The 16,465-nt window shown below is 48.6% G+C and overlaps 1 protein-coding gene across 1 annotated transcript; it reads left to right on the plus strand.

The window, feature by feature from the left end:
- The first annotated feature begins 6,233 nt into the window (after positions 1–6,233).
- Positions 6,234–9,779, plus strand: LOC121045677 (uncharacterized protein K02A2.6-like). Its single transcript, XM_040498773.1, has 3 exons — positions 6,234–6,437; positions 6,558–7,085; positions 8,997–9,779. Exons 1-3 carry the CDS (start codon positions 6,234–6,236, stop codon positions 9,768–9,770), a joined length of 1,506 nt encoding a protein of 501 aa, XP_040354707.1. The 3' UTR covers positions 9,771–9,779.
- Positions 9,780–16,465: the final 6,686 nt, after the last annotated feature.

Here is a 16,465-nt window from a genome sequence, read left to right on the forward strand (position 1 = left end):
AACAAAACAAAAAAAAAAACGTTTGCGCCCTAAGTGGATTCGAACCACCGCCACCGAGATGTTGGCATCGCCGGCATAGCCAGAGCAGCGCCTTGTATCGCTCGTCCACGAAATCTCGCGGAGTAACACAATTTTGTGTGTTTTTTCATGCGCACTACTTCAGTAGCTTTCCCAGCGTTGCACGCGATGTTTGAAACGGAGTATAGCGTCCCTGCCTAATGGCGGAGAGATCCGCATCGCTTCAAGCACAAAAGCTTAATTTCGCTCGCAGAAACTGATTGGAGGGACATTCAACTGGAATCTAATTGACCGCCCCTTTTTACTGTAGGAGCGGCAGGTAAAGTTACGGCCAGGGAGGGCAAATAGGAGCCAAAATAAAGAAAAAACCACACGAGATAAAAGCGGTAGCAGTATTTTTATATACCTCCGCCGGCGCCGCGCCTCGCGCCATCTCGCCATCGTGCTCCCAGTTCCCCTCTACAGAATGGAGACGGTTCCCCTTTGCGCAGCCGGGCTCTTCAAGCGGGTGCGGAGGTTCCCTGTCCCGGCATCCACTAAGGACTTCTTCGTCCGACTCCACCTCGAGGTGCTGCCTGTGAAGGTGTGGTTGGCCGCGAGGGGTGTGTTCGTCCCCTGGTCTACAGACTGCGACCTGTGTGGCGCGAGTGAGACGATACAGCACGTCTTCGTCGAGTGCTCAAATGCGTATCTCTTCTGGGACGAACTCAGGGTGGCATTTGGGCAGCATTTTGAAATTGAGTGGCCAGTCTTTAAGTATTTGAACCTCGGAGGTACCGACAATTCGGACGTAGCCCCGGCAATTGTCCTGCTGGGTCTGCAGTCCATTTGGTTGGCGCGTACTGCCATGGTGGAATGTCACACCGACGCCAGGCCGACGTGGGACTACTTCACGTCAAGGCTGAGGTGGCTCCTCTCCATTGCCGCGGGGGAGGAATATCACGAAGGAAAGGAATGGCAGCACATAAAAAATAGACTGGAGGCAAAACGACTGAAGGACCAGCGCGCCTGGCAACGGAGGGACAGGAGCGGGGCTAACTAGGGTGCCCACACTTCGTGGCCCGTTCGGGGGCTGGCTGAGGCCAGGCAACGAGATTCTTAAAAGCGGAAAAAGGGGAAGGGGAAGGGAAGGGAAAAAACAATTTTTATTTTATTATTAGTCTGTTAACCGGGACTGACTGTTTGACTGACTGCTTTGGATCAAGAAATGGAATTAACTATAACTAATTCCATTTGTTGATCCCAAGTCAGTTTAGGTGTTTGCATTAGAGAGAGGGTTTGCGATGGTCGATGCCTGATTCATTTTTGCATTTGGTCGTGATCGTCTGCTATTCTACTAAAATTCAACAAGTAATGTGTTAATATTACAAAACGATTGTCACAACAAAATGTAAAGAGTATAAATATACTTGTTATCTCTATCCATGCAAGTAAAAGTATGATCTCTTTTAGTTTAGTTCTACTACTTTCTCAGACGTTTGACCTGCTGCCTTGCCTGTAGGATTTCGCTCAATCAATATATGCACAGCTTCTAGTCTTTTTTCTTTTTTGCTTGTTTTATTTTTTTTAATTGCTACAACTGCAGTTTTTATTAGTCCTAAATAGGCGTCTCTTGTTATTCAAAGGAATTGTAGCAAGAGCGTTGTTTAAAAACAAATAAAATTGTAAATGCTGGGGGAAGGACGCTTGTTTCGGCTCCGCTTGTGTGAAAGCCATACTGATGCTGTTAGCTTGGTTTCCTTTTAATGAAAATTACGAAATGATTGCATTAGCGCGTTAACTTGCGTTGATCTTTTTTTTTTTTTCTTCCCGGTGTTTCGATTGAACAGGTGGGACTAACAGTAAAAGCGTGTAAGGCGCAGTAGTGCAAGTGGATGATTTCCAAAAAAAGATCACAGTTCAAAATACAAAAAAAAAAAAAAAAGCCCCTGGGGCGATTTGAACCCGGAACTTTCACGCCGCGACGACATGTACCGGCGCTTTAACCTCTCGACCACAACAGAAGGCGCAAGGCGCGGCGCCGGTGGAGGTATATAAAAATACTGCTACCGCTTTTATCTCGTGTGCTTTTTTCTTTATTTTGGGTCCTATTTGCCCTCCCTGGCCGTAACTTTACCTGCCGCTCCTACAGTATAAAGGGGCGGTCAATTAGATTCCAGTTGAATGTCCCTCCAATCAGTTTCTGCGAGCGAAATTAGGCTTTTGTGCTTGAAGCGATGCGGATCTCTCCGCAATTATGCAGGGACGCTAGGTGCTTCCTTGTCCCCATGGAGCTGGTCACGTGACGTAAAAATCCCTCCTGGCCGTGGCCACGTCCGCAGCCGCAAGATGAGCAAACCGGCCCAGGGCAAGAATAGTGAGGAAATCGATGTTTACGGGCAGCCTGGCTAAATAAGTGCCTTTTATAACTTGTGATGCTTTCCAGCCCGATTTCCATCCATATTTTTTCCTGGAACATTCTAAATGCGCGGTTCGTCCAGATTTCCGTAACGAGTTGCAACAATAAAAAAAAAAAAAAAATTCGCTCGCTCGTGCTGCGCTTCTTGGTCGTCTCGGTTCTTTGTTGGTCTATTGAGTCTATACCTAAATGCAATCGACAAAAAAAAGCTGCTTGAAGCTCTGTACTTTTTTCACCTATTACGTCCAAGCTGATTACATTTTTTTTGTGATTATATTTCTATTACGTTACTAGAGCCTCGCACACTAACTCTCAAGTGTGCGATGCAAAATTAAAATGAGATACCCAGAAACCCGTTGCAGGTGCCCAGAAGTCGCTGACGCAAATTTGGAGGAATGTATTTGGAAAAGTATTTGGAGGAGACCAAATACATTTGGTTGTATTTGTATCTTGTATTTAACTGCTTTTTTGGAAATGTAATTAGATTTGTAATTAAATACATTTTTGACGAAGTATTTTGTATTTGTATTTCGGTACATATTTGCATGTATTTTGCCCATCCCTGGCTGAGATGCTCGACGTCGATACTGCAAATCGCAAGCAGAATCAAACCAAGCCAATTAGGCATAGCAAGTCAGTGATGGTCACTGGTAACAATGACCAAAAACTTCTTGTATCTTCTGTTTACATCGAGCCTGCTTACGAACCTTCAAACTTAAGTCTTTTAAAGCCTGCACTCACTTCTTATAGCAAGTACCGGGCCAGCATTTGGTCTACGGGCCGGCGTCGTCTAAGGGAGCAGACGACAAGCAGAAACGTTTGAAAAAGCAAACGACAGTTCGAACGATCAGGCGGCTGTTTGAACTTGAAGACGCACTGAACGTAGTCCGCAGGTGGTCCGTGCAACTTGATGGTTTTCTGGCGTTCATGTTGAAACAAAACAAATAAATCTGATGACCACAAGTATCCGTGAATTCAACCCAAAGTGCTTCCCACCCAAGCAATCGTTGTCCGACGGCGTCTGCTTTTCCCTTTTCACGGCACATATCAGATTCTCGGACGAACCGAACACGTGAAAACTGACCTTCAAACCTTTCTCGACTCTTTTGGTACGGCCCCAGTCCCGGCGTTTTGACGAGAAGGCAGGTTTTAGTCTGGTTCCTTTCAAAACCACGCAGGAATACGCGTCTGGCATGGGGACTTCTGCCCCCAGCCCCAGACCGGAAGTGCGACCGACGCGCCACCACCGCGCCATGACGTCGCAGAGTTGAGTTGGTGTACACTCTGTTTGCCGTATTGCCTCGGCGATTGCACCACTTCACGACCCCGCGAGGTAACCCTACACACGAGGGTATAAAAGAGTACAGCGCGAGACGACACGAGGAGACTGCACAAGGAGACTGCGCAGGGAGACAGCACGGAGACGACTTGGGACCAGCGGCCGGGATAGACGCCAACATTGCGTCTTCGTCGTTATTCTAAATTTGGCCATGTAACGATCAGTTGAATAAATTCGATATTTTAGTAGAGCAACAGAAGACGCTACACATATCTGACAGCGTTTTATACACTTCTGCTGCAAAATAGTGCGGTGTCCAGCGTTGTTTGCAACTCGAGAGCTAATAGCCGCGCTAAATAAACGTGTTTTTTTTTAGTTTTTCTTTTTTTTAATTTTGCGGTGTATTATGTCCATTTGAGAGACGACATTACGATGCGACGAGGCACGCGTGCATTTACGTGTGACACAATTTTTGCTTTAATGAAGACCAGTTATTTTCTACTGAGTGCGTTCTCCGGAACAATGCATGTAAAAATCTAAAAAGAAGAAAAGCTCGTTATTGATTTCGTCAAAATAAACCGGTGAATTTATCATATTTTTTTAATTTTCTGTGACCTAAAGTGCGACAGCAGAAAATCACCTCTTTGTTGCTTCCTCACAGGCACAAAGCACAAGGCAACTTTGACCACAAACCAGGGTTACATTTATACATTACACAAAAATGCATTTCGTATCTGTATTTCTGTATCGCAACACATTTTTTTCACAAGTATCTGTATTCCTGTATCGAAATACATTTTGAATGTTTCTTTGTATCGCGATACAATCAAGATGAAATGTATATCGTTACTTTTCTTGAAAAATACCCCCCCCCCCCCCTCCCCCGAAAAAAAAAAAAAGAGAAACAAGTTCGAACGCATTTCTGTTTTACTTCTGAGGGCACCAGAGTCAAGGAGATGCTGGGGCATTGTTACTATGCTGACCAAGGTTCCTTTTGATTCTGCAAACTATTTTTCTATGCATCCTCTTTTCTCTTCTGAGAAGTGTCGTGTAGTCGGGGACTCGAACCAGCTGGCGTGCCAGGAGTGGAGTCAGAGCATCTTCTGCCGCAGGCCTCTAGGTAGGGATCTCATAAGTCATTGTTTGCTGGCATCCAATGCCCGCTGCTGACCGTCTCTCTCGCCTTAGAGTACAGAGTACACACAGCCGGCAAAGCTGAGTCACATTCCGTTGCAGCACGAGCCTGGCGGTGGTTGACTTGAAATAGTAGGAAGACTCACGCTGTGATATTCAACACATATTCGAATGCATCTGCGGCTGCGCCCGTAACATTGCACGGCTCAAGGGTATGTCATCAGCCGACGTGAACGTGACCCGCTGCTCTGGTGATCCGAAACCCAGAAGGAAACCAGAAGTGGCCTCGCTGTGCCATCCCAGACTACGTACTCCCTCGACTCGTCTCGAGACCGCTGTTTCTCGGACAGCTCGCACCTGTGCCGGCAATATCAGCTCGCAATCCACGAGGTCTCTGTTTGGATAATGCTAGGTGTGGTGTTTGGCGGAGTGAGGTTCGGGTCGGGTCACCCTGGGTACAACGCCGCGGGGAACTCTGGGATGGGGCACCCGGGCGGCGAGTAGTCTGTTTCATTGGGCCGCTTGAGCTGGACGCTACGGAGCAAGTCGCTCCCCATGTTGGTTGCGGAATAAAGACACGTTCCGTACCAAAGTCTCTCCTTTGTCGGCGGACACACAACATAAAGTGGCGACGAGGATGGGATTGGAAATTCATTGGGGTCTCCCCGCACAGGTTCGGGTCGGGTCACCCTGGGTACAACGCCGCGGGGAACTCTGGGATGGGGCACCCGGGCGGCGAGTAGTCTGTTTCATTGGGCCGCTTGAGCTGGACGCTACGGAGCAAGTCGCTCCCCATGTTGGTTGCGGAATAAAGACACGTTCTGTACCAAAGTCTCTCCTTTGTCGGCGGACACACAACATAAAGTGGCGACGAGGACTTTCGACCGACCACCCATGCGGGCAGAACTCGAGCAGCAACTGGTGGACGCCGTGTAGGCCTGAGAAGACAGCAACTGCGGCGGGTACGGAGGAGCAAGCGACGCAGCGGAATGGTGCAGAGCCATGGCCAAGTTCGGGCAAGTCGAACATTTTGACGCTTCGTTGTGCTCATGGTCGTCATACGAAGAAAGACTAGCGTCGTTTTTGAGAGCGAACCATGTGCCGGAAACCGACCAGGTTGACGCCTTTTTAAGCCTAATTGGGCCTACGACGTACAACTTACTCAAGTCGCTAACAGCTCCTCAGCTACCAGTAACGAAGTCCTTCGACGAGCTAACGCAGCTACTACGAGACCATCTAGAACCCAAGCCGTCTGTTATTGCAGAGCGAGCCAGATTTCATCGCCGAATTCAAGAGGAGGGCGAGACTATTGCGCAGTTCGTCGCCGCGCTAAGGACGCTCGCACGAACGTGCGACTTTGGCACGTTTTTGGATGAGTCATTGCGTGACCGGTTCGTTTGCGGAATGCGCCGCGGGGATATTCAGCGAGCACTTTTCGCCGAAGATAAGACGTTGACCTTCCAGAAAGCGGTTGACCGGGCCGTGGCTTTAGAGACAGCGATAAAAAGCACATTCGAGGTGCACGGGTCTGGTGGCAACAGCGACCAAGTGGAAAGCGCCAGCGTCCACAAGTTGAAAGGTGACAAGGAAGATACTAAGAAGCGAGGGGTAGCTTGTTACCGTTGCGGGTCAAGCAAGCATCTCGCACGCACGTGCATACACAGCGAGGCGACCTGTTACAAATGCCAGAAAGTGGGGCATATTCAGCGAGCATGCCGCTCATTTCAGGAGAGGAAGCCGCAAGGAAGGAAGAAGTCGCTGAAAACTTTAACGGTGACTAAGGACGCCCATGTCAACCGCATTACAGCTCCAAAAGACCAGCCATTGACGGTAGAAGTGCTGGTTGAGAATTCGCCGGTGACAATGGAAATCGATACCGGAGCGGCGGTATCAGTCATCTCAAAGCAGCAGTACCGTAAGAGGTTTGCGGCATTGAACTTGAAGCCGACGGCGCTGCGGTTGAAGACGTACACCGGGGAAACTGTCAAGCCCTGTGGAGTTCTGGAAGTTAAAGTTTCGCATCAAGAGGAAACAAGAGTCCTGCCATTGTATGTCCTGAACCAGTCAGGGCCACCACTTCTTGGCCGGGAGTGGCTACAGAGGCTGCGGTTGAACTGGAAGTCAGTGACGGGCTTCAACAATCTTCAGAGGAGCACACAAGGGGCAAGTCCGATGCCAGTGGACAAGTTGCAAGTATTACTAGACAGGTATCAGGCCATCTTCAAGGACGAACTGGGGAAGATCTCTGGAGTGGAGGCGAGGCTGTTCCTTAAAGAAGGAAGTCATCACAAGTTTTTGAAGGCCAGGAGTGTACCCTTTGCATTGGTTCCAGCTGTAGAAAAGGAACTGTCGAACCTAGAAGCCCTTGGTGTCATCACACCGACCACCAGTAGCGAGTTTGTGACACCATTAGTGCCTGTTCCTAAGAAGGATGGCACCATACGATTGTGCTGCGATTACAAGATGACATTGAATCCGATGTTGGATGTTGAGCGTTATCCCTTGCCGAGAGTAGATGAGCTCTTCTCAGTGTTGGCAGGAGGTCAGAGTTTTTCAAAAATCGACCTCAACAGAGCATATCAGCAGGTTGTCATGAGTGAGGAGTCCCGACGATTACTGACCATCACGACACACAAACACCTCATGAATCGCCTGCCTTTTGGAATAGCGTCGGCCCCGGCAATTTTCCAGAGGGTAATGGATAACATGCTGAAAGGAATCCCAGGGGTGGCATGTTATTTGGATGACGTGCTAATTACCGGAAAATCGCAGGAGGAGCATCTAAGAAGTCTGGAGGAGGTGTTCAAGCGTTTTGCGGAACGAGGCGTTCGCATCAAGCGAGAAAAGTGTGCCTTCTTCCAGGATCCGTTGCAGTACCTGGGACATGTGATAAGTCCTGAAGGAATAAGGACGTCGGAGGAGAAGGTGGCTGCTATCGTAAAGGCACCAGCACCAGCAGACGTGTCGCAGCTGAGATCGCTTCTGGGAGCCGTGAACTACTACGGCAAGTTTGTTCCTCAACTGGCAACCATAGTGGCTCCACTCTACAAGCTACTGCATCAAGATTTGAAGTGGCACTGGGACCGTACATGTCAAGAGGCCTTCCAACGAGTCAAAAAGTTGTTGATGTCCTCAGAAGTGCTTGTACACTACGACCCAACAGCACCCTTACAACTGGCGTGTGACGCATCATCTTACGGTGTCGGAGCTGTGTTGTCTCACATATTGGAAGATGGAACTGCGCGGCCAGTCGCATACGCGTCACGGACACTGACGTCTGCAGAAAAAGGGTACAGCCAGTTGGAAAAGGAAGCGCTGGCGTTACTGTTTGGAGTGAAGAAGTTTCACTTTTACCTTTATGGACGCACGTTTAAGCTTGTGACGGACCATAAGCCCTTGCAGACTATTTTTGGACCAAAGACTGGGATCCCGGCAATGGCGGCTGCACGTCTGCAAAGGTGGGCAGTGACCCTGTCTGCCTACAGGTATTCTTTGGTGTTCAAGCGGTCGACTGAGAATGTTGAAGCGGACTGTTTCTCCAGACTTCCAGTGGAAGGGCGGCAGGAGAGTGACGAAAAAGTGGAGTCTTTTTGTTCCTTAAGATTACTGTCCTTGCCGGTGGACAGTCGGGACATCGCAAGAGAAACCGCACGAGACCCGTTGCTGAGGCGGGTGTACGACTACGTCTTGAAGGGGTGGCCTCCTTACGTGGGAGACCAAGCGCTGAAACCTTGGTTTCAACGTAACACGGAGCTGTCGGCACAACAGGGCTGCCTTATGTTAGGACTGCGAGTGGTAGTGCCGGAAAAGCTACGGAGCGTGCTGCTGGACGAAATCCATGAAGGGCATCCAGGAGTAGTGCGAGCCAAGGAGCTAGCTAGGAGTTATTTTTGGTGGCCCTCAGTGGACCAGGATGTGGAAAACCATGTGAAGGCGTGTGAGCAGTGTCAGCAACAGCGTAATCTGCCTACGCAAGCGCCTTTGCAGCCTTGGTAGTGGCCCACCAAACCATGGCAGCGGGTACATGTAGACTACGCTGGACCATTTCGAGGAGCTATGTTTTTGGTAATTGTGGATGCCCACTCAAAATGGCCAGAGGTGTTTATTATGCAAGCGACAACCTCGGCAAAGACTATTGAAAAGCTGCAGGAGGTGTTTGCGCGTTTTGGAATGCCCGAGACGTTGGTTTCTGACAACGGCACACAGTTTACGTCAAACGAGTTCAAGGACTTTCTAAAACGGATCGGAACACGTCATGTGTTAACAGCACCGTATCACCCCAGTAGCAACGGCCTGGCGGAGAGATTTGTGCAAACCTTAAAATCGGCGCTGCGCAAGGGAGTTGCCTCGGAGCCACTGCAGCAGACCTTAGGAAAGTTTTTGCAAACTTACCGAAACATTCCACATGCAACAACTGGGGAGGCGCCAGCAGTTTTGTTTTTGGGAAGACGCCTTCGCACTAGACTGGATGTTCTCAAGCCATCTGTAGAAAACAGAGTGGCCAGGCATCAGTTCCGCCAGATATTGCAAAGAAGCTGCCGTACCCGAGAGTTTAAATTAAAGGACCGGGTACGTGTGTGGAACCCCCATCGGGGAGACAAGTGGCTAAAGGCAACTATACTGTCAAGGAGCGGTCCTGTCTCGTACAAGCTGCGTGTGTACCGGGACCATGACACAGTCATCTGGCGACGCCATCAGGATCACATTCGGCAGGAGGGGGACCAGGAAGTTGGAACGCCGGCGTCACAGGAGGAAGATGGAGCTAGCTTCATACCGCAAGCTTTAAGTACAGCAAGCCAAGCGCAGCCTCCCCCTGCCAGCCCACCTACAAGTGCCTCAACGGACCCGGGGTCGACCAGTATTTCAAGGCCTCGAACGCCGACTCAGCGCTATCCAACAAGAGTGCGCTGCCCTCCTGATCGTTATTCACCGGGGGACTGACCTAAGGGGGACTTTGTCAATCAAGTGCGGAAGAATGTGGTGTTTGGCGGAGTGAGGTTCGGGTCGGGTCACCCTGGGTACAACGCCGCGGGGAACTCTGGGATGGGGCACCCGGGCGGCGAGTAGTCTGTTTCATTGGGCCGCTTGAGCTGGACGCTACGGAGCAAGTCGCTCCCCATGTTGGTTGCGGAATAAAGACACGTTCCGTACCAAAGTCTCTCCTTTGTCGGCGGACACACAACACTAGGCAAAACTTGAGGACTGCAATCCGTGCGTCGGTGGCGGAGGGTCGTTAGTGAGGACCTTCAGAACAGGGATGCTACGGTATCGTTTTTTCAACCGTAACAGAAGATAAGACATGTATTCCAAGATGCTTCAAGTGGTCCCCTATTCTCAAAAATTCCAGATGACACTGCATGCACGATCTTCAACTACGTAATCTACAACGAAAGTACGTATTGTCCTTTCGTACAGCAGCGTGGTAAAGTTTCATGTTTAAGGCCACAACTACAGATAAAGAATATTAGTTCATTCCACCGTGACATCATGTGATCAATGTTGACAGGATTCCCTTGTCAAACAGACAGGGTGTTATGGAAGGGACCGCGGTCAGCCCTTGATAAAACGTTTTTTTGTGGCCCATTGAAGACTCCTTGTCGTCCGAAACCACTACCTTCAAGGCAAAGTGCCAAGCCTACAGGAAAGTAATTTCGGGATCGAAAACATCCACTTCAAGCTTCATCTCAGTTGGCGTCTCAAAAAATTTGGAAAATGTATTGGACTTTCAGTATTTGTATTTCTGCCATCCCTAAAATATATTCCTGTATTTGTATTTTCAAATACTCTTTGCCTCTTTTTAAAATGTATTTCGATACGAATCGCGATACATTTCTACAGATGTATCTTAGTATCAGTATTTTAGCTATTATTTTAATGCATCCCAGTATTTGTATTTCCAATTACATTTTTGAGTATTCGTGCCCAACCCTGCCACAAACTGAGTAGGATGCCCGGCATACTTGGACAGAAAACGACTTCACTTACTTTTTGCCTTTTCTTCGCCCCTCCTCTCCCCCCCCCCCCCCTCCCCCCCCCCCCCGCCCCCCCTTCCCGGGGTTTAAGCTTCGTGACGATTGGGCCTGCTTCTGCAAAAAGGTTGCCGACCCCTGACCTGAAGTATATAGGTAGATGTAACAGAAAGTGTAGTAAAGAATTATCACTAAGGCCAGGCAAGTGAATTTATAAAGGGATGGAGCTCGGGCGATGTTGTCAGAATGAGGTCTAACACAGAAGCGGCAAAGGAAGCAATATGGTAAATATTTTGAGAAATTAAAATTGCGATACAAATTTACGAACTTAAAACAATCTGAAAGTGAAGAAACTATGCTTAATAGATATATCTGGCCAACCTATCGAAGTATAATTAAAGTCACCCAAAGTATTACAGGTGCATTTGGAACGCAAAGAATTACCGCGTCTATTGCAACGTAGTTTCAAAACAAATATCTGTTGCCACTTCTCGACCACTTTCACTGTGGTGTGGTATTAGGCCGAGATGTTTCGGTGGCGCCCTCTTGTGTCGCCCGTTCGTGAAGTCGCGACCAGGATTTGGCTCGCAGTGACGTCACGAGCTGTAATCCTGGCTACTTATCATCAATTGCAAGCTCCAAGTTAAATGGTGCGTTTCAAAAGCACGAAGGAAGCTTGGAGTCATCGCATTCCTAAACCAACACCGTCAAAGTTGACCGTCTGATATTGTTCTCATTTCAGTCGATGAAAGAAAAATTAATCCAAATAAATACGTCATAGGGAACCTTTGGCCAATCGCGAATGCCGACCACAACGACGATTTTGGTGGCACACGTCGTCGATGCGGAGAGCAAGTCGTCTGCTTCTTGTGCAGGAGTTGCGGTGACATCAGAGGGACGCCGAGCATTGATTATTCTTGAAAGGATGGTGGGCAGACCTCAATTCTAGATCCCTCGAAGTCTACCCACTATTTTGTTTCAATTAGCCAATTAGATCTCGGTGTTCTGAGATCATCGCAAACCCCGTGCAAGGAGCGTACAAACTTCTCTCGGTCAGGAGCCGCGAGCGCGTCCGTAAGATTAGAGACGTTTATAGTGAGTTTGGCCAATGGGCGGAGCTTGTTGCCCGCTAGAACAAGCGGATCTTCCGATAACATAAAATGGCGTTACTTCTTTGCAACGTTACTAAAACACTCAGTTGGGAAACTCGCCGTCGAAACCTGGGCCGCTGGCGTCCACCGAGACCGAGCTAAGTGCGACAACAGCCCCACTCTTTATCATTTGTCTGTACTGTGGTCACCTTGAGCTTTTTGAAAGCCTGTTTTTGCGTAAAAACAAACGGAAAAGACTCTTTTTCCATGAAATTTATTGGAGTTTAGTACCACATGATGGGCGCGTGATGTTTTATCATCTTTAGTTCGCAAGGTTTTGCGGAACAATTAATATTGTTTTTATACAACCATGCCTCAGCGGGCTTTTCAGGTAGCACGTCCTGACCTAGGTGCATTTTAACGTCAGTAGTTGAACGCGGCGCGTCCGCCGGGGAGACGGGGGTGGCACCCCTGTAACCTCTACCGCTGTATCTGTTCTTAGCCAAGATAGAAGTCACGTGCAGTTCTGCGAGAGGCCGCTGCGGGAGGAATGGTGGCGTTGTGTTCGTCATTAGCTCGGTGCGCGGAGACAGATTGGGGCCACTTTTTCGAAGCTGTCTCTATCGGAGTTTCCCAACTGAGTGTTTTAGTAACGTTGCTTCTTTGTTTTGTTTTGTTTTATTCCCGAGAAATCGCATAGAGTTCCTCTGAGTCAGACCCAAAAGATGGCGGACGGAAGTAGTCATACCCCGGTTGTCAGACTACGCTGCTGTGGTTGGCAGGCGGTCAAAATCTCCTTAAGAAGGCTCAACTCACTCAGTATAAGCGGCTCTGCGTAAGACTAAAGCCCCGGTCGTGTAATGCTTGAATCGAGCATGAGCACCATACCACTGCAGAGTTCGATCATGCACGAGCCACGGCTACAAGTATGCGTCAACATCTGTTCACGCGTGGTAACAAGGCTTCTGAAAGAGCAAAACAAGCTTAAATAAACAAAAGCAAATGAAACTCGCGCTATCCTAACAAGACAATTATGCTGCATTTAAACTGGCGTTCGAATCGCAACTGCAAAGCAGATCCGCTCGTTTTCATCATCAAAAGAGCGTGAATTTGTATTGGGTATCGAAGCAGAAGCGTTCGCAACTGCTTTTGCAAAAGAGGTTCAACCTAAAGCGTTCAACCGCCTTGGTGAATACGGGGTGAAGCCCCGTTGACACACTTGCAACCGACAACGCCTTACTGAGAGAAGACCGGTTTTTAAGCCTCTCGCCACGGCTTACAGCCGGATGCGCCGCTGCGGAGCCGGCCGTAAGCCGTAACGACAAGCTTAAGAACCGGTCATGTCTCAGTCGGTCCTATAGTCAAACGCGAGTGTGTGAACGGGCCATACTGCCACATTCATGCTGGCAGCGGAACCACATTTGCAAAGCGGCTGCGAACGCGGTCGCTTAAAGATGCACTACAAATTCACGCGCATTTGACGATGTCACACGAGAGGGTCCGCTTCGCGGTTGCGAAGTGAACATCTTCAGCATTCCTGGACATGCTCCGCTTGCGTCGTCTTGAATTCTAATCTTATTTAATGCCTACTTTAACCTCAGGATTGTTTGTTTTATTCCTGAGCCTGACATAATTTTTTTTTTTCATTGGGTACAATGGGTCATTTTGGAAAAATTTTGAATTTCTTCTCATTGAAATGAAGAATCGTGATGTTACCAAGTAATATAATAGCTGCGTACTCATAGCACACGCCGCAGTCAAATATATATATATATATATATATATATATATATATATATATATATATATATATATATATATTTTTTTTTTTTTTTTTTTAATTTTAATTGATACTTTATATTCCTCGAAGCTTTTCGTATTCGGCCCGCTTTTTGCCCCTGTAAAGTTAGCCCTCCGCCGCGCACCAAAACTGCTTGCGGCCAAGCTGCCTTTACAAAGACTAATCGAATTAAAGACTTGTGCGATGCGTTTGTGACAGCATATTGAATAAGAATGTGGAGGTTATAATATGACTGTATAATATTTAGATGTTTACAATCAAAATGTGTGCCCTGGATTTCAAATATTTGCAACTGTTATATAGGGGCTGAAACACTTGCATTTTATCTTTTTTACTTTGGATTTGGGGGGATCGGTGGTGGAGTGTGCTAGCGCACACCAGCTAGGAGCACGTGGAGCGAAAGCTCGCGCTGCAGAACCCTGGAACCCAGGTTCAATCCACACCCCTGCCCGCTTCGATCTGGGTCGCTAAACTCGTCAAGCACAACTTTGTGTCCGAAAGTTGCGGAACGCGCTAATTGGACTCTCGCGACGCTGACGTCGCACCGAGCGAGGTGTCAATCATTCAAAACAAAGTTCATCGAGGCGCGCGTGCGGCGCGTGAGGGGCGCGAGGAGCCCGCTGATTGAACGGCTTCGCCGATGACGTAGCGCCCATTTGTCCCTACATCCCTACGACAAGCTAAAATTAATGCTTTGCAAATTGTCCCTAGGCGACCTGCTGACGCTCAAAATCCCTCCGAAGTTTCTGTTAAAAAGAAACCTCGTTTGTCGAAGTTGTCACTGACGTCAAAGTGACGTTTCCGAACTTTGCGAGAGCCGTGGTTTGAGCTCGAGATCTTCGCTTCGGATCGAGGCGAAGTTAAACTTTGTCAACATGGCGGTGCCGTACGCTGCGGCCGAGCTTATCTTCCGCCACCGTCGGCGTCGCTACTGAGACCACTGGGGACGCCTTTCAACTCCCCGACGACGACTTTCGGCGACAGTACCGGCGATCGAAAGCCGTTGTGCGTTGACTCTGCGACGAGCTTCGTTCGCCGCCTCGGACCGTGGAACAACAAGTTCTCTGCGCGCTCCGGTTCTTCGGAACCGGTAGCTTTCAAGGCATGGTGGCGACTGACGAGCACCTGTCAGTCTCCCACATGACTGTGAACCGGGCTGTCAGAATTTTTGCGGCTGCCATCGCTTCTTTTATTTTATTTTTTTCTGTAATATCCAAAGAGGTACTAATAAGCTGGTATCCAATTCAGAATGTTGGAAAACAAACAAGGACCGGGGTAATTCTTGGGTAGGGTCGAGTCTCCCGGCAGCCGGCAGAATTATTTCCCCGAAATTCTACTGGCGGTCGTCACTCATTGGCGGTCAAATCAGTTCATCGAACGACGTGTCATCGACAGATCGTTTCATCGGCACGCGATGTAATCACATGAAAGAGATTGTCTTCCATTAGAGGTATATACACATTAAGCATTTCCCCACCTTTAAACATGTAAGTGGGGTGTCCCATAACTAACACCCTAATAAGTGTAGCGATGGACCTTATAAAAAAAATGTAAACTTCACACCTTTAAAAATGTGTGATTTCTTAAACACGTTTCTTAAAACGTATGATAATGCCTACACCTTTTTATAAAGATGTAAAACTACAATACCCCTTCTCGTCAGGCACGTAGCCAAGGGGAGGGGGGGGGGGGGGGGGGGGGGTGGAGGGGCATAAGGCCTGGCCTTCCCGTCCCCCCCCCCCCCCCCCGAAATTTTCCATTTTGCTGGGGCCTCCTCTCCTCCCTCCCCCTCATCCCCTCATAGAGCACTTTGTCATCGGCGCCCCCCCCCCCCCCCCCCTTAAACGAAAATCTGGCTACGTGCCTGCTTCTCCTCAAGGTGTAATTACCACAGTACATTTCTTTTTTGGGGTGTACACAGTGGCCCGGGACCCATTAATATGACTGAACAAATAAATTACACAAACGAGTCGCCGAAACAGCACGTTGCTTCTTGGCGAGTGTCGAGGCAATAGGGAATTTTCGTAGACCGGTCTGCCCCCTCCGCTAAGCGTTCCGCAACGAAGTTGCTACTGCGCCTGCGCGCCGATAGCCTTTACTGTGGAGTTCCCGCTATCGTAGCGGGTTGCGGAGGGCCCTTGCGGGACGGCGAAAACGATCTATGAAAACTCCCTAATGTCGTCCGAAAACCGGCTTCAATATTGGCCGGATGTACGGTTTTGCGTCTCGTCCCTACATCCGGCAGGTATGGGAGTACCGATGCAAATAAACGATTTATATCTAATAGCAATGGCACCACTGATTTCTTAGGAGGCTAGATCGTGGATAGAGTAGCTATTGCTGGGGTCGAGCGGCACCACCGGCAGTCATCGCTTGACACAACTCAATTTTATTACGTTAGTAAATTGTTCTCTACCATGAAACTTCTATCATGTTTCCGCAAATAACAGTTAATATTGTGGGCAAGAATATTAAACGCGTTAGAATACCAATCTTGTTTAACTAAATGTTGTGTGGTTGAGGGTCCAGGGCTACTTTGTTGGGCGTTAACTGTTATGTGTTTAATGAGACAAGGGCTACCGAGAGTTATTGTGGAGTCATCCGTGATTTCGGAGTCATCAAAGCTCAGCAAACGATAAGTTAGAATGCCTTTACTAGGGATTTTCGCATCGTTTCGACCGCTTGTACATAGTGCTTCATGGTGAAAGCTTTTTCTTTGAACTCCTGTGAGGGCTTCCGTGACAAACTGAAACTCGGAGCGTGCCGTTCAGTCGC

This window comes from Ixodes scapularis, unplaced genomic scaffold (genome assembly GCF_016920785.2).
Source record: "Ixodes scapularis isolate PalLabHiFi unplaced genomic scaffold, ASM1692078v2 PGA_scaffold7__128_contigs__length_106722199, whole genome shotgun sequence".
Lineage (NCBI taxonomy): Eukaryota > Metazoa > Arthropoda > Arachnida > Ixodida > Ixodidae > Ixodes > Ixodes scapularis.

What these genes read in the sequence shown, in the direction of transcription:
- LOC121045677 (XM_040498773.1), top strand. Translation starts at nt 6,234, where the DNA reads ATGCGCCGCGGGGATATTCAGCGAGCACTTTTCGCCGAAGATAAGACG. An exon ending in AAGATACTAAGAAGCGAGGG is followed by an intron (nt 6,438 to 6,557) that starts GTAGCTTGTTAC and finishes CGCTCATTTCAG; the next exon opens with GAGAGGAAGCCGCAAGGAAG. An exon ending in GGAAGATCTCTGGAGTGGAG is followed by an intron (nt 7,086 to 8,996) that starts GCGAGGCTGTTC and finishes TTTGCGCGTTTT; the next exon opens with GGAATGCCCGAGACGTTGGT.